General features: G+C 42.5%; 1 protein-coding gene across 1 annotated transcript in view; it reads right to left on the minus strand.

The window, feature by feature from the left end:
* Positions 1 to 11,072: 11,072 nt before the first annotated feature.
* FBLN1 (fibulin 1) overlaps positions 11,073 to 22,368 on the minus strand; it is an 82,057-nt gene continuing 70,761 nt past the window's right edge. Inside the window, exon 17 of the mRNA XM_050910354.1 lies at positions 11,073 to 12,534. Within this exon, the coding sequence (XP_050766311.1) occupies positions 12,395 to 12,534 (140 nt within the window). The 3' untranslated portion in view covers positions 11,073 to 12,394. The remainder of the gene's footprint in view (positions 12,535 to 22,368) is intronic.

Raw genomic sequence — 22,368 nt, forward strand, 5'->3', positions numbered from 1 at the left:
GTATTTATGTAATTTTAAAGACTTCAGTCAGTTCAAGGAAAGAGGGACCCAGGGACCAAGAGCTGCAGGTGGGAGCACCATGCTACAGGGCATTGAGCCCTTAGACTGGCTCTGCAGGATCAAGCCACCCCTTTGGGACCTTCCCAGCTCAGGATATCCCACTGCAGGCCGCCGGAGCCAACAAAAGCCACCCTGTTAGCACATGGTGGTGAGCGCCCCTCAGCAACATGGGTGCCAAGCCGGATCTCTGCACAGAGCTCAGGACTGCGGAAGATACTTTTCTTTTTGGCCTCCCCAATTACTATCGCCACCTTGCAGTGGTCCCAGCCAGCCTTTCCACTGTTTCTGTGAAGTTTCTGGGTTATGCATTTAAAATATTTCCACAAACTGTCTTAACGTTTTTATATAGCTAAAACTGCCTATTAAGATAAACAATTAATAAAATTTTCTTGTTCTCCCATGGAGTCTCTGCCACACAAGGGTTCAATACAGCTTGCATTTATTAACAAAACATCAAAACGTGGATTTTTCAGGTACCCATCTACATAGTCTCCATAGACAGAAGAAATGGGTAAAACATGGTGTGAAGAGGTGAAACACTTGCCCAAGGTCTCTTTATAATGTTGGGTGCCTGACAAAGCATGAACTTTTCATTAACTCCAATGGACACCAATTTAGGCTTTTAATATTATTGCCAGAAGATGAAATAAAAGTTAAAATGTCCTCACCCCAGTGCAGTCATGGAGAGTAATTGGATAATATTGCTTTAGGTAGCTCAGGAACCCACCACTGAGCCTCCTTGGCTTGCACTGGAGAAGCCATCCAGACTCATGCCCCAGCAGCCAAGCAGATAGGAAGCCAGGTCTGGTACAGTAAGCATAGTCAGTTGGAAAAAAGCAGAGCCAGCATGGTTTCCTCGTATGCCTGGTGTTGCGTACAGAGCAAAGACATGACGAGCCCTTCCTCCTATTGCAATCACGTTCCTTCCCTGCATGGGCTCACGCAGATCCCCTCAGCTGCTGCTGGACCCCACCCCGGCTCTGAACAGTGCACAACTGGCCATCCAGCTCTGCCCAGCACTTCTCAGCTGGGAGATCAATCCTGTTGGCTCTTATTTTTCCTCCTCCTTGCTTCAGTAGGAGTTTTTTCTCTGTTTTGCTAAAACATAACTGACTGCCATGGAAAAGAGGCTGAACCAGGTGTTTCCCAGTCCGTCTTGCGAACCCACTGCCTCCATGTTTCAGAGGAGACAGGGGTCCAGAGAAGGGGGTGTTGAGTTTTGCTGCAGAGATATCAGAGAGGCCCTGCTGACCAAACTGCTCTTTGAACTGCTCATTCTCCCTCCTGCCTCCTTACAAAAAGGCTTCTGCAGAGACAGCCTCTAAACCAAGTATCAAGTACAAAACCGCCACTGAAGAGCGGATCTCCAGATTCAACCTCAACTGACCTCTTGTGCCTGTTCAGAGTCCTTCTGCCACTGCCTAGGTAAGCCCATCTCTACCCTAGACGTGGAGCTCTGTTTTAGGTCCTCTCTAACCCTTTCTCAGTAAGCTGTTCATCTGCAGATCTGGGAAATCTTGTGGGTTTAGAAAAAAAAAAGTCTCATTTTGTCAATGCCCTTCAATGAGAGCAATCTTCCAGCCACCCACGCCTATCAGCTAACTGTGTTTGGCCAGACATCAAAAACAAAGTCAAGCCTGAACCACCAATGATTTCAGTCTAACCTTCGCCTAGGACGAGTTCAGGGAAGCCCACATGTTTTCAGACTGCATTAATGCCCGCTTCTTGGCTTGCCAAGATAGATGCTTTGCTCCATCTATCTGCCCATCTCATCCACATAACCTTCTTCACTGGGTGTCTGTCTGACATGGAGCCAGAAGCTTTACAAACACATTGCCTTATGGGGGCAGAACATCTCATTTCTGTTTGACTGGCACAGACATCAGCAGCTGAAATACTCTTTCCATGCTCCCAGCTGTTCCATGTCTGAGAAACTTAAGGAGGTGGAGGTGGAATAAGGGGTCAGGTGTGAAGCTTACTCAGGCTAGGGGTAAAAAGGAATTATAATCATAAACACTTATAAAGAGATCAGCAGCCAAAGGTACATGAGTTAGAAAGAACAGTGTTGCCTGCATGAGTAGAAGAAATGTCACTGAAATAAGTCTCACATGTATAATTCAAGACAAAATGAAACTCACTGTTACTAAAGAAAGTGAAGTTTACTATGACCTGTGAACTGATGGGGTCTGATAAAAAAAAAGTATGAAATTTAGTGGCTGTAAATGAGGTCTCTAATCCATAAGAGGTGAAGTGCATCATAAGTTGAAGGCTACAGAGTCCATTTTTCCTTATGTTTTGTGCAGTTGTTTTACAAAGTACTTTGTCGTCTGTTGATACCACAGATAACCCGATGCTTCCTGGTAGAGCTGGACAAATAGTCACCAGCTCAATATGTACAAATGTACAGCAATTTTTCCACTTTGGAAGGGAAAAAAATTCTTTTCTAATTTCTAAATACTAGACAGCTGGCCACAGTTAAAGCACCATCTAGTACTTTCTGGTTAGCCTTAGTTAAACACATATTTGTAATTTTCAAAACCTAAACTGTAGTTACGGAGTTATGATGGTATCCATTACACTGGTGCTTTTTTATCATTATTACAACTTCTGCCCAAAATGTTGGCAGTATTAGGACAATTCAGCAGCATGTAATTTAACTTACCTCACATCCAGAGTTGAGGGTGGTCGCTCTGATCAGGTCCAGAGGTCACTGATGGGGCAGGTTCAGAGAAAGCAGCTCTTGCCTTTGCCAGGGTCAGCCTGACTAGGGAAACCTGAAAGCATTTCTCTTTTATCAGCCTTCCTCTACCATCACTGCATGACCTGCACCAGATCTCACTCATGGGAGAACCATCAGCTAATGGCAAAACAAAAGAGCTAATCACCATCTTGGGAATCAACCTGCAAAGGTCACTCTGCAAGAATTGCCAGGCCAAGATATTTATCGCCTGTGGCGTCAGACATGATACAGCTGTTTTTCTTTCATTTGATTTTTTTTTATTTTAATTTAAATGGGGCGAGAGAATCCATTTCCATCAGAGCAATACCAACGCCAGACTTAAGCTAGGTGTGATCATAAAATAACTGTGCTTTACCTTCATGGGATCTCAAACACTGTGTGTACCATTAAATCCCGCATTGCACCTCTGTGCCGTGCGAATCGTCACGCACCAGCTGGTGACCTGCTCCTCTCCCCACAGAGCAGAGGAACTCCTGTCGCCCAGTTGCCATTGATGAAGCAGAGGGGAGCGAGTTGTGCTCCTGTCTCCTTGCTCCTCATGGTCGGCGGCCCAGTGGAAGTTACGAAGTTACTAGAGCCACTAGCAGATGTGTAGCTGAAGGCATGGAGGGGCTGGATAATACACCCAGTTACCAGAATAGCATCAAACAGCCCAGATCCTTAATCCTCACTTTTTGTCGTTACCAAACATTATTTCAGCATGAGCTGGGGCATATCTCATTGCTATAATCATAAAACTTCCAAGTTGTTCATAGCTGCCTACATGACGTTTAGTTAACCTAGTTCAACTATTGAGCACAGTCCCAGGGAAGAGCCTCTCCCGTGCTTCTGGACCCCAGTTTCCCCAGAGAGTGACCAGCACTGGTTGCAGGGGGGAGGGGAAAGCCCCAGCTTGCTGTTGTTCAAAGTCCCAGGTCTTCTGATGGGACAAGCCAGCTCTGCCAGTTGCCTTTTAACACAGGCAGACCCCAAATGTCTCTAACACACCAAGAATCTGATTGTAGCGTGAGTTTGTGGAGGGGCCGTGACATTTCGTGGCACGTGAGAACACGCTATCAGTAGGACATGGGAACTAGTGCGGGGAACCTGTGTCTGCAAGTGGTTCAGACTCCATGAGGTGGTTCCCCACACCCCTGACCCACTGCCACTTGCTGCAATCCGTTAGCCTGGGCCCATGATGAAGGACTGACCCTTTGCTTCAGGAGTACTGGCAAAAGTGTCACCCAGGACTGAAGCTTGCAAAGAGTGTGGCGGGTTCCCCAAATGGCCATGCAGGCCTGAAGGACAGATATCGGCCAGTCCTCTCATCTGCAGCACACACACAGAGAAACCCTCAGAAAAACAGATCCGGAAGCAGAAGGGAGAAAGTATGTTTGTATCTTGTGCTCACGTTGCTTCTCTGCATTAGCCACGGTCAGCAGGGATTTAACCTGGATCCTCTGACCCAGTGTAGATGAAGCATGATTGATTCACATATTCTGTTTTCCACAGATGCAGAAAGCTCAGCGACCCCCTGTGTGGCCTCTCTTCCCATAGGGAGTGACAAAATACCATCCCAAATGGGAATATCTTACAGAAGAGGGCTTTTGAGTCTTCTCTATTGCCCCATGCTTTACATTGGCTATTGCACTTTGAAGTGATGAGGTACATGGATTTAGTTGTAAGAAATAAGTTTAAAAGAGGGTGGCCATAAACTGTGCCATGCAGGAGTCCATCCTTGGCATGATCTAGGTGTAATTCAGAGTGCCATGGTATGACCTTTGGGGTATGAAAGCACGGCATGCCTCTGCCTGTCTGCAGTGACCCCAGGATAGGTTTTCTTTCTGCAGCTCTTCAAGATCTGTCTTCTGGGTCTGGTGGACATGTTTAACTTCAATTGCTCAGCTACAAGTAAACACTCAGTGATAGAAGAAAAAAAAAAGATGGGTGCGGGGAGTGAAAATAAGGAGAGGGAGGAGAGAATCCAATAAAAGGAAAGGGAGAGAAAAAAAAAGATGAAATAGGATAAGGTGAAAGCAAAAAAACAGGGCTCATTACAGAACAGATAGCGCATTCTTAGCCACAGCAGGAATGAAAAATCTTTCATCAGATCAATGATTTTGGAGACTTGGCGGGTGTACTTTATGTCTCTCTTGTCTAGTAGCAGCAATTTCCACGCAGCCTCACACCTCCTGCGCTCACCACAGGCAGCAGGGAACAAAGACGCTCAGAAAGCAGAAGTGATGTTGGGAAGGGCTTTGGCATTCCTTGCCGTTGCAGAGCGGGGAGGACCGTCCAGCGTCAGACCAGATGGGTAATTTGAGGGAAGGGCGTCCTCCACAGGCATGCGGGGCCGCCCGGGGAGCCCCAGCCGTGATGGGCAGAAGCTGAGGTGCGCAGAGGGCAGGCGAGGGTGCGGGACTGCCTGCAGGCAGGTTTGAAACCTCAGCCAAACTCGGGACCCTGAGATATAAATCAGATTCTGGTCGCTCTCACTTTCCTTAGGAGAAACGGTATTTCTTAACTAATGGCTAAGCGCATGCTGGCCAACCAGAAGTGGCTCTGGCATTTTTATCAGAACTGCGCTCGCTTCAGACTCGGCCAAGAGAGAACAATCAAGTGTTATTTTCAAGGGCGACTGACTGCACGCCCTTGGACGAGCATCCCTAGGAGACCTCAGCTGACATCTTTTAAAGAGCCAGCAAAAATCCCAACTTAGGGAAGAGAAGGATTTTTTTTTCCTTTCAGAGAGAATGCCTTTTCCACAAATCAAAATGAGTATGTTTAATTAGTTCTGACTGGGTGTTAAACATACTAAAAAACAAAAGCAAAGCAGCAGCCAGTGGACCCAAACTCAAACCTTGCTAGAGAAAACAAATACCTTTCAAATGAGAAGACATAATATCAAGACAGTAGGTATGCCCACAGTAGAAAAAAAAATGGCAGAATGCTTTTATAAGCAGATTTTGATTTTCTCAAAAAGAAAAAAGAAAATAATATTAAGGAGCACATTTATTTATTTTGATTCTACTGAATTCCAACAGCCTCGTCTTGAATTCTGCTTGGAACTAATTCAGATTCATTTTGAACCCCCAAAACTTAAGTTACTCTCCTGTCCGTAGCATTGTTTGCTTATTTTGAGATGCACTAGATCATCATGCAAAAAATAGATTAAAGTGGAGTCTACCACCGCATGAATATTTTTCCTGCTATTCTTACAAATAGCATCCTCACAATTTACTAGCAAAAAAAAGTTAAATGAAACAGATGCGGGGGGGGGGGACACGACTACCAAACAATTTTCTACATTAACTCTTACTTTTGTACTGATTTAATACAGCACACGGATCATATACAAAAGACAAGATCATTTTCCAGACACTTTACAATCTCATTTAGACAAAGACAAAATGCAGACAAGGCATGCACTTACTGCAAGCAAGCCGACATCCCTCGGTTGTTCGGCCATTTCTGTAGAGGAACAGCGAGCAATATTTTACATTCACAAAAGCTCTCTGACATAAGTCACGGTGACATGACGTAAGGGGAATTACTAGCAGAAAGGATGTGGAGGAATCCATGCTCATCTGACACGTACATCAAGGCCGGACCCTGAGCCCTGGTACATACAGAGGCTGCTGCGGGCGGTGGGTTGCGAGCTCTGGGACTTCCCACAGAGGCAGCCTCTGGGGAGCCCGGCTGTCAAGGGGTGCAGGGCCCACGAGGAGCTAGGCAGGGTGCATCTGGCCACCGAAACTGGTGCGCATTGCCCACTTGTGTGTGGGCTCTCAAATGCCATGGCAACTCATGCCGTGTGACACCCAGCATAGCAAACGCAAGGGACATCCCCACAGGACACCTGGTTTTTAACTTCACGTGGAAGTAAGCTAAAGTAGTTGATGTTCCTTTCTCAAAATCCTTGTCGTGCTATTCACTGGTCCCTCACAGAGTATTTGTAAACTATTTCTTGCCACTGTGCAAGTCACTCTTGTCTCAGCAACCTGAAAATGCCGTTGCTCTGACTTGCCTGGTCTCTCATAACTTCCTCCATGTATTTTCCTTGCTCTTCAATTTCTCCATTACCATCAGATTTATTTGCCTGTAATGCCAGCTGTGAGGGTACCAAGTCCTGTCACAGCCCTGACTGCACCAACAAGCTCTAATTAGCATGACCAACCTGTAATGGCCTTTCTCTGTAACCCTCCCCTGCAGTTGCTTCGCCCTGCTCCTCCTGGGGCCTTGGCCACCGGTGCTCCAGGCCAGCTCTGATGTGGGGTGGCCCAGTGATGCTGAGCCGGCCACTGTGGAGAAAGTGGTGTGAGGAAGGGCTGCCAGAAGCCTCAGCTGTGGCCTGCACACATCGATTTGGGAGCTGTACTGGGGCCCTCAGCCTTGGTCCTTGCCTGAGCTGTGCCCCACGTGTGCTGTGCCCAACCATGTCAGCCATGGCCAACCATTGCCAGTCCTCCCCATGGCCTGGGCTCAGCCTTGGCACTTCCAGCAGCAGCAATATGGGGTTTTCCAGGCCAGGCTTTAATGTCTTGGATTCAGCTGGCTGGTAAGTGCATCAAGCTGTCAACTAAGATTATTGTTGTGTTCAAAAAGGATATCGTCTGGCAGCATATTTAACAGGGACAGTACTAAGTGTGTCACCCTTACTTCTGATGAAATAAATTTTTACCCAACTGCCTCTAAACCTGGAATTTAACAGGAAAAACTCAGAATGAGCTTCCCCTGGCTCATCTGTTAATAGCAATTACTCCTGGCTGGACACAGGCTAGACTTTGCTGCAATTTCATGGGAAGTTTGGAATATACATGACATTAAAATGGCTCCATGTGTAACATACCTGATTGCAAAGGGAACTGATCCTTTGTTTAACTTCTGTGAAGGACTGCCTACCTGGGAAAGCCCATCCCACAGACAGCATCCCTGGGGTGGGTTTCCTGTCCAGTTGCATTAGTGATCTCGCTAGTGTCAAGAGCGAGACTTGGGAGACGAGCCGTCAAGCTCAGATGGGTAAGATAAAGGCCATATGGCCATGGCATGAACATCTTCTCCATGCCAGCAGGTGTGAATTGCTCCTCAGGCATCAGGATTTCTTGTTCTAAAGAGCCTACGTAGCAAGCTACACCTAATACATACATATACACAATTTTCTTATGCAATATGGATTAACACCACCACAGAATACAGAAAAGTCATGTGTCAGCACCCCTGTAAAAGTCTTTTATGGAATACTAAATCCAAGCCACTGAAACATTGCAAGAGGATTGCTAGAGGCTATTGTTCACAGAAAATGTTTCTAAGAGCCCATGCTTTTTTTTTTTTGCCACAGCTGGCACCTACTATTTTCTGTATCAATAACATTTTCACAAACAGACCAAAAATACAAATATTCATTTAAAAAATAAAGGTAGCAAGATCACATTGACTGATGAGCAGAGCATATTCTCTGTGTTCAGTGGAACAAACAGTGTATTTAAACATCTTCTGACACTCCTGGAAGGAGTTGTCTTCACAGCAGTACCTACATACCAGCTGATATAAGGCAGCCCGTGTTGAACTGGTGGCTTTGTGCCACTCTTCAGAATTAGATATTAAATAATAATTGCATTCACTTCAGTTACCAGTATGCATGTGTTTAACTGTCTTGAAATATGGGCTGTTATCCACATACACTTGCTAATTCAAATACAGATCATTACAAAGAGTTACTGTATTTAATCTGGAAACCATCTCGGTTTTAATTCCTTTATAGTGGCATGGATGTAAGAACACAACTGCATTGAGCCTGCTTCCATAAAAAGTGCAGTCTGTCACGTGTTGGTGACACTGGTGTAACTCAGTGTGCTCCAGAAGTCAGCTTGGGCCATGCTTTTCACTCCACCCCACATTGCAGCAGGCAGGAGATTTCACCAGGGCCATGTTCGCAGCACTGATTGATCGCATGTGTTCAGGCACAGCAGCAGTCACGAACTGGATGGGCGAAGTGGATGCTATAATATTTTTCATGGGCCAAACTCAGGCGTAAGTGTGATTTTGTGGTTGAGACAGGAACACGTTAATGCTGCACAAGCTCCAGATCATGGACGTATTCACAGTGCTGACAAACAATTTGCCATGTTGGAGTGTTAGAGTCAGTCACCAGCAGCTTCCAAGAGTTACCATACACTGCAGTTAGGACAGCAACCCTGGAAAGGCACACAGTATTTCTCTCCAAATCGTGAAATAACTTTTGTCATCACTGCACAAGCTTATCCAGCTATCCTACATGGAATGTACTGATTTGAACGCTGTTACGAAACTTGTTTGTTCTTCATTGTTACTGTCCTTGGCTGTCGTGCCCTCCCTCTGTAAAAGGAGTAACTATGCTAGGATTACATACACTACGCTATTTTGCCTTCTCTATCTGCTAATAAATTACAGATCCATCAAGAAGTGATTTTTAAACTGAAGAAGTAGAAAGTAGATCAGTCTATCAGCAAATTGACCTGAAATATTCCTGGCTTGTTATTATTTTATTTGACTAAGGCTATGGCCCTGATTACTCAGAACCATCTATGTACACTGAATGCTTACTCAGGCAAACTGTGCTAATCCCACTAGAAATAACTCTGAGGCAATTTTTCCTGCCGTGAGACTTGTCCTAGAAGCAGTCCCTGTAGCACACAAGAAGTCTTCCCATCTATGCAGAATGCCTGGCTTTTGGCAGAACAACCTGAGACCCGCCGCTCCTCCCGTCGGGAAGCTGGCTAGCACCTGTGAGCCTTTGCTCATTCGAGTGATTTTTGTCTCTCCGTACTCATCTAGTGTCAAATAAGATAGTTTATCAGGTAATTTGATCCTATGTAGTATCTGTAATTGTGTGTCACTACTACTCATTCTTTTAATGGTGTGCGATTGTTTTTCCAAGGCACATGATATCATTCTGTGTATGACTGAGCAGATGACTTAAAAAGCAGACTAATGAACACTCAGCAGTCAATACTTGTTCTCGCCGTTTTCTTCTAAATGCTCATTTACTTGTGATTCTGTTTCCCCACAATTAAAATGATTTGAACTTGGATCTAATCAATCCAAAGAGAGCACAGGAAAAGAAAAGCCCTCAAAGCGAGTGGATCTCAGTGACAATTTCATAAGCACGTTCTACCACTTGAACAGCTTTAATGATTTGCCAATAAAAATTACAAATAGTTTTACTTTGTCCCATTTGCAACAAATGAAACTTTATTGTCACAGGTTTGGATGAGAGAAATATTTAATCTTTCCTATCATTACTGAATTATCTAGTTTTTCTATGCTGATCTATTAAAAGTTAAGACACGTCACAGTAACCACAGCACTAAGCACTCTAGTTTTATTATACACAAAACATAAAATAATCTACTGGATCAATGTTCTCATATGAGATCAGGACTATTTAAAAATCTGCTTGCAATTATCAAAGATTGTTTGGGACAATGTAGGAAAACATATTTCCAGGAAGAAGTGGTAATCCTTCTTCTATTTTTTCTCAAAAATGCAGACAGAAGAAGGGGAGAGGTGTGTGTCTGTGGTGGTGTGTGGTTTCTTCTTTACAGAAAGGAGAAGTTTGTAAATTAGTTCGTTCATCAGTTTGATGCTAAAATTAGATTTCTGCTGTCCCAAAGTTCTTTCCACTGCAAATAAATACCACTTACAGAGGAAATAAAGGATCAAAAATTACAGTCTAGAAAATCAGATGGAAACAGTTTTTGTATTTTTGGTACTAAGGCTACTTAATTTTCCTACACTGGCAAGAAGAAGAACTTGACGATATCAGGAGAGTCTTTCATCCTCCTTTTCTTGGGCTCTGTTAGCGTAATAAAACGTTTTACTTTCCAGTCTAAATCGGAATTACATAGGCTAGTAATCCCTGAAGTCAATAGTAGCTCTTGTAATCTGGAGTTTTCCAAAATCTCCATCAGTTAGTTGAATGATGAAGGTCACCTGCTACAAATATATCTGCTTCACATCATTTTTCTACAGAAATATGGTAACTATTTATTGAAATCGTAAGGACTGTAGAGGTAGCCACTGACAACACTGAACACATTTTAAGCTGATGGCATCCTAAAAAACAGGCTATGTATGGAGTTGGGAAGCTCTGTACGTGTGGGGGGAACAAATACCGTCAAGAGGGTATCCTTTAGTCAAATTTTGTTTATGAGAACGTGTTATCATAAATTCTTAATTTAAGGAGTGAGAATGCTGCAGGCAGAGAAGCTTCCCTGCCACAGAGAATGGAATGAAGACTTCTGTATGTACACAATAAAGTTGCTATGGTCTTTTATTTGCAATGGATCAGAGAGGACGATCTTTATGATTCTTATTCAAAGATCATTCAGGTCAATGGAAAGATTCCCTTAAGCTTCAGGGGCTTTTGTATAAAAGGAAGAGACAAATGCCTAGCGCTAATAATGACCGATGAAATAGCAGACTGTTTTGAGTGGGGAATGTGTATATATACATATAATCAACTTGCTTACGGGAGATATATCATACAATTTTTCTGGTAAGCAGAAACCATCGCATACTTCTGAGTATTTCCCATCTGACTTTATTTCCTTGTATCTTAACAAACACAACAAACTGAAACATGGAGCTATTTATTTTCTATTCTGTAATAAAAAAGATACATTACTTTGATGCCCAGAAAATACATTAAACATTCATTTATTTGTGAGAGTTTCATTATATTATTACATATGCCTTGGTTTGGTGCATAGGAAGTGTACAGTTTAACATGCTAATTTTATTACCAATTTTAAAAAGGTATGGAGCTTTACTCTATAAGAGATAGGAGATACAGGTCTGAGTTTCCCATGTATTGGTGAGTACAGATGAGATTGAAATTTAAGCAATATGCCTTATCCTTGTAACAGGTTAATTTCAATGAGAGGTATTTGTTTAATTAGAATCAAACATAATCTTACAATCAAATAAGTACAAAAAAAAGGAGTATTTTTTTAATATGTGCAATAGCTTGTTAGTCTTTTACTATTTCTAGTTCCTTTTGCACTTCCTCTTGTAGCTGTAGCTGAATGGCGCTTTTTAAATACCTAGGCTAAACTTTTCAGAAATGATCAGCAACTCTGGGTGCCTATTCAGAGTTATCCTACTGGGGCCCAAAAGCGAATATTTAACACTTTCTGACAATCGGACTCCTTCAAGGTAGTTAATACTGAGATGAAATCCCTAGTCCTTACCAAACTTCTTCCATCCAAAGATACCATATATTCATCCCAATGAACTCTGACATCTATTTTGTTCCACATCCTCAGTCGCTCTGGTTATCTGGCCAAGGAGCAATAGTTAAGATCTGCCTAAACATTTAGAAAACTTTTAAATTTCACTAGGCAGCTGAGCACTTTTACACACTACTTATTTATACAGACAACTACATCAGGCTCACTTAATTTGCTCCACCCTATGTCTAATCAACATAATAGCTTGTTATTTGTCTTAAACTATAAACCAAATATTTAAAAATAAAACAAACACTATTGGGTTTTACAAATAAGTATATGACATAATAGTTTGTGGTAATGATTTAGGTTGGAGCGGCTTGCTTGTCTGGGATTTTAAACGCTCTCAGAACCAGTACTCGGAGACAAAGATGTGAACGTTGACGATGTTACGATGAGATACCACTCCACCCATGACGTAGTTCATCTCCAGTTTCAGGATGGCATGGAAAGGTCCAACAATGGGCCTCACCTGGCGAACTACACCTGTTGGGATAGAAATAGGTTGCTGAGATTAACAGGAGAATCAGAGGGGTTTGGATGAGCTACACTCCCCTTCGTTTTCAGTATAGCTGATGGAAAGCTATTTTATCTATTGGATCCGTAAATAGCTTGCAAGAAAGCTTGCCAAGTAAGAATAAAATATAACTTTTGAATTAAAATACCTTGAAGAAGATCTAGAAAGAGCACTAAAATGCTGCTAATGGCAGAAAACCTATATAATCTGAATTAGTAATATTTTTTTTTACCTTTTATTCAGAGAGATAAATTCTGTAAGCAGTCTGCGACACTGCTTTTTAAGTAGGACATAAGGAGACTTTCCCTAGGTAAGCCACCACACACATTGCCCTGAGGAGTACATGAGCACACACACCTGGGAATGCCATGCAATTTCTGGTCCCACGTTGAAAACCGCATTTCATTTGAAAGAGCTGAAATTATTTGTAATGCAGCAGTAAAATCACCACTTTCCCTATACACATCAGATGACACTAATTTGTAAATTGGTAGTCTGCCATAGCATGGATGGACAACCCCACTGGAAGCAACGGGAATAAAAGAGAGGAGTTTAATGAAGAAAGGGGGACTATCGCAGCACCTGTTCCTGTGTCATTCTTCACATGGACGGTGGCCATTCCCTCATCAACATCAGGGCTTGATAATGGAAGTGGCAAGGGAGAAGTGAGCTGTGTCTTTCAGGGCTCTAGCCCTCTGGTTTGTTTTACACGGAGGAGCTCCAGTGCCGGGGCGCAGCAGGACAAGGACTGCTGGGGGCTGAGAGTGGTGGGGTCCTCAGGGGGGTGGCAGGGCAGGGCTTCTCCAGCCAGGCAGCAGGGCAGGCCAGGGGGCAGCCAGGTTCAACCAAAGGCCCAGATCACCCGGCAAGTTCATGGTGATGATGCTGGGCCAAAGTCAAACTGTGGAGGCAACTTGTGGGTCAGGGTCCAGAACAAGAGGACCTACTGCTGTGATGGAGCTGGAGACCAGCCCTCTTCCAGCACTGTTCAGGCAGGGACTGAAGCTGAAATGGGGCTCCTGGCCTCTAGGCAGGGTGTGGGAGAGGACCCCGGGGAGGCCCATCTAGGCCATGAAGTCTTATCAGTGCCTTGACACAATGTGGCTAAACAGAAGCGTTACAGCTTCAGACCTACACAAAAGAAAGTCAACAGGAGCTTTGCCATTGACTCCAAAGGCTCAAGGTCAGATCATAAACATGTTCTCACTTCATGGTTATTCTCTAGGTCCAGTGTTACAGAGCAGGGAGCTACCAAATGGCTCTCATCTGAAAGGATGTATCCAAACGGTCAAAATCACATGAACCTGAGGTCAGCCAACAGGCACAGGGAGTCTGGTGGAGACCTCCCTCCTCAGACACCTCCTTCTGACAACTGACTTATCTGACAGAGCGTTTGATTCAGAAGGAAATACATAGTTTAAGAAAGGTTTATTTAAGATGTATTCCTTCTGCATGCTGGGGGTTATGTTTCACAAGCAGGCAGCACACCAGCGCCTTCCCAGAGTCCCAGCCGAACTCCTGCAGCAGTCCCCTACGAACACATTGGCTTGAGATCTGATGGGAGAGATAAACGTTTGCTTATGCAGGCTGTCAGCACCTTCTTCTAAGGCAGTGATGACATTACAGTTTTGCCCTGTTTAAATACTAACTAATATCTTCAGCATGTGGTAAAATTGCAAACTTTTCACCACATTCACTTTGCTTGCCATATTTGACAAATACGCTTTTTAAGCATCCTTCCCCCTACAATTTATATGTACATACATACATATATATATACTTATACTATTTTTTTTTTAGTTTTCTTGGCTACTCTCCTGCACCTTATAAAAATGACTGGGCTTGGCAGATGATATATTGAAAAAGAAAAGCCTTGCTAAAATTGCCCTCCCTTTAGGGTAGCATTTAAAGCATTTTGCTAACAACACATCACATTATTGCAGGCACTGCTTTAACTGACAACCACGGAAACACACAGCGTTGGAATCACTCAGTACTGGCAAGCTGTTTAACCCACCCTGTTAGCGGCTCATGCAGTGATCACCAAGCCTCAGATGGCAAAGGTTGCTGTTTCCATTTAGCAATCTTTTTACAGTGTTCTACACTTTCTTGCTCTACTCTAGACGAGTCTACTCTAGTCTACAAGTGGGATTGCAAACTCTGTTTTTTTCTGACGTGATGCAATTCTACTCAAGATGGTTTATGCCACAGTATGGCATCTATCCGTACATTATTGATGTAGCATTCAAAGCAATTAGTAACTTTCTCATTCCTGTTTGGATGCATTCTGCTAATAGGCAGAAAAAATGGAACACATTTTCAGGGTGGAATGGGCAAACACACTGTGATCCGTGTGGCAGTACTTTTCCACACAGTTCTCTTGCTGCAGTTTTAAAATCAAGCCTAATAATGGTCTGAGAAGCAAATGCTGCACTTGTTAAGACAGCTATATTGAAGCAAGACATTAAAGGAATGTACAAAGAAACACATTACTCTCACAATATTTATTTATCCAGTTTGTTGTGCCAATGTCCTACATGGTCCTGAAATGACCACCAGTGCAAAAGAACTACTTGCCTTCCTCTCCTATTAAATAAATAGGATGATGCAGTCAGATGGGTTTGCGCTACAGCATGTTTATAAGGATGCAGTCATTCTAAATGGGCAGAAGGAAAAAAAAAGAAAAGTAAGAAAAAAACCTTGAAATGTTCTACTGGACAAAAGCATATGACAGGTTTTCAGCTCTTGGCAGATTTACTCATTGAGAGCTTTCCATTTTTTTGGTGAAAAGTGCTAACATGGAAAACCAGAGTATTTTTCTCCACCAAACTCAAGTACTAATGTGAGTGGAAACCATGCAATAGCAAAGCTGCTCAGAGCCTGAAACCTGGCTACACGCTTATCCAATTCCCACTGATCCCGTTGCAGTGGTCCTAGGACTTGTTTCAGAAATGCTGTTAAAGACTACCTGCTATAATGTGTCACTGCCTTTTGATGCTACTTGTGTCTGATTCTCTAATGTCCTGTGCCTTTCACGTCAGGTACGAGGGAGGCGCAGCTATTCCAGACCCAAACAAGGCCAGCAGGGCCTTGTGCCTACTCTCACAAACAGATGTCAAAAGAAAAAGCTTGAGACTCAGGCCTGGTACATGTAATTCACATACAGGGCTCAATGAATCAGTCAATATCTCAAAAGCATTTAGCACAGGACACATTTGAAGATGCCATGTGTAATAATTCTGGAGGTTTTTAAGCAACGTGGATTTATCAGTTACTGCAACATCTGCATAAACATGTTGTTCCACTATGCCTTTTGGCAGACTAATGCTGGGTCCAGATTTGTGGTCTGGCATCCTTCAGCACTTATAGCTGAATATTAAGTATAAAAACATACTTTATAGTAATAGGAGGGTTACAATTTTTAAATGTACTGAAAAGTCAGGAAATGTAGAAATAAAGCAGCTGCTTTTTGATCTCTTTTCTACCAGTCTAAATCCAAAGTAGCTGGATGGAACCACTCAGATTTGACATGGGGATAACTGCAGACTGGGACTTGGTCCTGGATCACTGCAGCAGTACACACTGTCCTGTGAGTCACTCTCTATAGGATGCCAGGAGAACAATGGTGTTGCTCATTAAATGACCTGAAAACAGAGGGCTCTCAAATACCACCATCAGCTGGTCCTCTCTGGGACCAAAGCTGGAGACTCTACAGTTGGTAAATGGGGTGAGTTTATTTAAGCAAGTTCACCCAAATCCTTTTCCAACAAAATTAGATTTCAGCTAGGTTAGCATTTTGCACAAAAAAAGCCAGGAGAATATTTGTCTATAGTAAAACAGGGTGAATCACTGATAATAAATGAACCAGGAGATTTGCACTGCTGCTGAATCCCATGTGCCAGGCAATCTTGAGCATCTGTGTTGTCTTGCCTACAGGCACATCTATGCAAGCAAGCGCTGTTACCCTCCAGTCTGATGTGCTACTGTTGCTCTTCATACTCTTCGGTTCATAATCTGTGACCCAAACGCAGACTCAACCTACAGAAAACCCTATGTGTCACAGGCCAGGCAGACTACTTTCCATCAGCTCACCGTTGTTTGGTTTTGCTTTTTTGTTAACTGAGCAGAGATGTTATTACACGTCCCAAATCTGCTCGGGTATCTTCATGGTTTGCTGACCTCCTTTTAGAAAACAATGGTAAGACTTCTTTTTCTTGCACACTTTGCCCTTATTGTAAACAGGATCTACGCCAATCCTTTCCATCTGCTGATCTGTGTAAGCAAACAGCCTTGGCTTGAGAGACAGTAAGTTTTTGGATGTCACAGTTATTTCTGCAGTGACAGTCTGACCATGGCCCAGAACTTTTAAAGCTCTGTAATTAATACACTGAGCTGCTCTCCTGCTCTATTTCTTCTTTCATGTTTCATATTTCAATTTTGTCTAAGGTAAAAGTATGTCACCATGTGTAGTGAAGACATTAACCTAAATAATACATAATACTTATTTTCAAGTGAGAATAGTGACAACAACCAACAATCTTAGAGCCACTGTCATTGGATTACTGAGGCTTTGCTTATCAAAGAAGATGGGATAAATAAGACAGCAAGGTTAATATTCTTAATCTTCATAAGCCTTTCAGCAGAATTTCTATTATTGTAATCAGATGCCACAGGTATTCCTTGGCTTGTCTATACCTCTTTAAGATATCATTACATTTCTCTGCTTTGAAATATGTGAGACCCTCAGGCAATTCACCTCTGTGTCTGGTTTCTGCTTGTATTTTTGCATTAGGCAGCTGATTTGCTAAGAAGCTCCGTTTTGAACTTAGGAGAAACACTGCTGTTTTGTTACCACATTAACCCGTTCTGGATGACAAGTCCCTGCGTTATCATGCATTAACATTTTGTCTCCAGAAATCCAGACTCCTGATTCTGACTTCTGTGCTAAGCTCACTGCCCAGTATGCTGAAGGAGCACTTGCAAAACTCTTTAAAATACTTTTTTTAAAAAAACTTTACTTCTTTTTTTCCACTGCTAACCACAAAATCTGCAGCAATTACACTTGCAATGAATCTGGGTCATTGTGTTCCTTACACCTCATGCTGAACACTGCATTTGCATTTTCTCTAGAGAAAGTTCCTCTAACAGGGATCTCCACGGTTTGCCAGAAAGCAAAGCAGAACCAAAGCAGCTTATTTTCACACTGCCACTAGAAAAGGCTGTTTTGGGTTGGTAGAGAGGATGCATTATGTTATGTTTTCTGTTCCAGAGGTGAAGGTTGCAGGATTTTCCACAGGGATTGATTCTTGAGTCTAGTCAAATATTTAAATCTGTATTATCAGAAGAAGAACACAGTACAGACATAAGTTGCACCCATTCTTCAAAAAGAGAGCCTCAGATAACCTGAACTTTTAAGGACCTCCACAAAATCAAGCTGAGAAGTGTTAGTGGAGCAGGCAAGGAATCAGAAGCTGAAGGGAGAGGCAACAGGGACTGCTGATTACTGGGGAGCTGTATCTGATGACTGCTGGAAGAGGGAATGTGCTCTTCTTGCCTTACCTGCATATGCATATGCAGGCATATGTATTTATGTATATATAAACAATCCAAACTACTGCCAAATCAAAAGTTGTTCTTCCAAAAAACTTGTGGGCTATGCTCAGGAAAATACAATAAACACAGTTACCAAAATGTGATCAATTCCCTCAACCACATTTCAAGTTTTATGTTAAATAACAAGCACAAGAGCGCGCTTCCTCTTACCACTTTCCCATCTTTTCCCCCATACACAGGGTTACAGCTATATTGTTTTGTTCTGGTCATCACATGCCAAAAGATAGTAACAAAACTACCTTTTTTTTTTTTCCTTTGTGCTCACAGCAAGCACACAGTCTCCTTTCAGTGATTCTTCTCAGGTGGCAAGTTAACAAAGAGACGTGGCTTTTTACTATCAGTTGAATCCAACAGTATTGCCCCTTTTTCATTAGTGCAAGACTTCACACTTGACATTATAGGCAGGTACTAATTTAGCCAGTTTTTCTGGGAACAAACAATTTATTTAGGAAAATTTGCCTTTTCTTTTTTTTAACATTGTTTAATTGTATGATCTGTGGTCAGCTGAAAACTGTCCACAAACTGACTAAACTTGGGATGGATGGTGAGGAGTTACTGAGAGAGCATGAAGTGGTGAAAAGAAGAACAATCCACTTTTCTGAATCATTAATCTATAGTTAATATATTAATCTGGTCCTAAATAGAACAGAACACATCTTTTTATTCTTTCTGAGATGTATTTTAAATTAAACACTCTGTAAAAAGTATCTAAAATAATAAGAATGGGTATATATTTGAAATACCGAAGGCAGACAAACAAGTCTGAGCATAGCTCATTGTTCGCTTTCCCTTCAAAATAAGCACACACTGCTATTGAATTTTTTTTTCGTGTTTGCATCCTGGCCATGTATTATTAAAATTAACTTTCGCAAATCAGAAACTAATAGGACAACTGAGAATTAGTCTTCATTCACTCTACTGCAAGCGGAACTACTGACCATATATAAAAAAAAAGAATATTTTGCATTAGTTAGAATTAACAGCAACTTGGTATATGAAATATGATATGAATTATTGTGTGGAATACAGCTCCGTAAGAATGTTAATATCAACTCCATTGTAAAATACAGTCATAGACAGCAAAGAGTCTAAGGGCTGAGGAAAGCTAAAGAATCTCCTAGGATCTTCTTGGTAATTCTTATGTGTGATGATGTTTCTTTGCCCCTGATACACAGCCTGTTTCACTGGCTGCCTAGCTCTGAGGTCCTCAGGCAACTTCTAATCAAGTACATGCCAGGAAGGCAGGCAGGACAGCAGGGTCAAAAAGCTGAGCAGGGTATGAGGCTTAACAGGTGACAGGCAGAAATACATACTAGGGCTGAAAAATGCATAGCTTGTTCATGCAGAATGTATGACATTTTGGTAGTGATACACTCATTTCTATTCCGCATGAGATAAATAAAATCCCTGTGAGATGCATAAGAACCCAAGCAAATCAATTTTTCCCCTAAATTTCCTAATCCTCGGGCTATGAGTCTACAGGTCTCATTGTAAGCAAAAGCTAAAGTCCATCGCAAAATGTGGCCCCTTCGAAAAGAAACACAGGAAGGCTTGTCAAGAGAATGTGCTATTACATGGTGAGAGAGAGTGCTGTCTGTTTTCAGATGGAACTTTTGGGATGAGCTGCTAGTGACACCTACGAGAGAGATTTCAATGACACAAAAAACACCTTGCAATTTTTCCTCTACCTATTTTCCTTGTGCTTTAAATGGATACTTGGAACATGGAATGATTTATTTGGAAAAATTCAAGTACCAGAGAATGTGATGAGAGCTGTGGAGCTGGAGCCTAAACTCAACTGAAACTCAGGTAATTTATTGGGCTTTATATTAACTTCCAAATAATCTCAGCCTATGTTCTGAAGTCCTACATTTCACTGTTCCTGGATCTCTGTTTCCCCACAAAAACCACTCCAGTCCTTTTTACAGCCTTGTCAGAGATTAATAGTCCTAGCTGCCACAACACAACAGTAACTACCCTTTTTTAAGCAATGGATCTTTGGGAATCACAAAAACAGCCTTTAAATAGTCTGCTAGCCTGTGTCAGGCCACGGTTATGTATGATTATGTACAAAGGATGGACACAGGCTCTCCCCTAATGTTAGCGAGCTTCTTTAATCCCATGTGGATGTTGCAGTAACGAAGCCGAGACGTTATCATCTCAGCCTCCTGGAACCTAAAGCCACTGCATGGCTATTAAAGAAAAGTAGCCTAAAACACCGGCATGCTCGTGGTAATGTGTGGTGAACAACTTTTTGTAGGGGAAAAGCATATTTATGAGTTTCCCTTAAGCAATACAAGAAGACCGATCTCCTCGTGTTAATGCAAGATCCTGGACTATAATTTCAAGTTTGCTTTTCTCCTCAAGGCCTCTTGCTTTCTACTGCTGGCCAAGATTTTCAAAATTAAAGAGTAAACATCTCAGATGCATCAGTGTTACTTAAGAGCCTAGTCATAGTTTCAAAAGAGATGTTCAGGCAATTAGGAAGTTTAGGACTAGGGAAATGATCGTTGCAGTGGCTATTTTAAAAGGCAAAGATGATAGAATCATTCCAGAAATGAGCAAGAGAAAAAAAATCCAGTCACGAATAAATGGTTTCTTGGATCAAACCATAGACAACGAGTTGCAGGTTAGGCTTGAATACCAGACTATCTCAGTCTACAACATGTAAATACATATCTATAGTGTGAAGCCAAAACTATATAGCCAAATTGGTTTTTGGCTCTGTAGACCTCGACTCGAAGTTATGTTAAGATTTGTAAGAAAAAGTTATTTCTTATTCAGTATTCATTACAAATATACCAAGTTCATCAATAAGGTTGAAAAATAATTCACATCCTGGTCACAAACAGAAAATACATATTTTAGGCTATTTTATAATTTTTTTTTTTCTGTAAAAAGCTTTGGGGCTCTGCATACATTAAAGTTTAATTAAATTCCTTTCCTAAAGGCTGCTCTTTATTCCAAAAGCTTATGCCAAAGTAATGATTTTCAGTGCTTAAATTGCTCTGCCAACATAGTTACTAGAGTACTTACTGACCTATACCATGCCAGGGGAGAAGGGAAGTGAATCAACTGTTGGGTAATTGCTTAATGTATCCTAGCTTTGAAAATATAATGCTTCAAACATTGCACATTAGGGAACGTCTTACTGCATTTGGTAGAGTGAAAGCTGCAAAGTTTTTCCTTTCGTAGCAATCCAGTTCTGTCATGTTTTCAACACCACCACAACCCAGAATCAGAATCACAGAATAGGTGAGGCAGCAAGCACCTCTGAAGACCACCTATACAACCCCTTGCTCAAAGCAGAGTCACCTAGAGCATGTTGCTCTGGGCTGTGTTCAGTCTGATTTTGAATATCTCTAAGGATGGAGACTCCACAGCTCTAGGCAACCTATTCCAGTGTCCAACCACCTTTACATCAAAGAAAAGAAGGTTTTTCATATGTTTAAATGGAATGTCCTGTATTTCATTTTGTGCCCATTGACTCTTGTCCTTTCCACTGAGAAGAGTGTCTCTGTCTTCTTTACTCCCTCCCATTACATTGATCAGATTCCTGGAGCCTCCTCTCCTCCAGGCTGAACAGTCCCAGCTCTCTCCGCCTCTCCTCATATGACAGATGCTCTGGTGCCGTAATCATCTTCATCACTCTCTTCTGGACTCTCTCCACTATGTCCATGTCTTTCTTGTACCAGGAAGCCCAGAACTGGACACAGCAGTCCAGTGGTGACCTCACCAGTGCCGAGTAGAGGGGAAGGATGACCTCTTTCAGCCTGCTGGCAACGCTCTTCCTAATACAGCCCATTGGCTGCTTTTGGCACAAGGGCACATCATTAGCTCATGATCAACTTAGTGTCCACCAGGACCCCCAGGTCTTTCTCTGCAGAGTTGTTTTCCAGCTGGTAAGCCCCCAGTGTGCACTGGTACATAGGGTTATTGCTCCCCTGGGTAAGGACTTTTCATTTCCCTCTGCTGAACTTCATGAGGTTCCTGTCAGCCCATTACTCCAGACTGTCAAGGTCCCTTTGAATGGCAGCCCAACCCTCTGGTGTATCAGCCACTCATCACAGTTTTGTTTCCTCTTCAAACCTGTCAAGGTGCACTCTGTCCCATCATCCAGGCCATTAATGAAGAAATTGGCCCCAGTATTGATCCTTCAGATACACCACTGGTGACTGGCTGCTAGCTGT

The sequence above is a fragment of the Gymnogyps californianus genome, chromosome 1, assembly GCF_018139145.2.
Source record: "Gymnogyps californianus isolate 813 chromosome 1, ASM1813914v2, whole genome shotgun sequence".
NCBI lineage: Eukaryota > Metazoa > Chordata > Aves > Accipitriformes > Cathartidae > Gymnogyps > Gymnogyps californianus.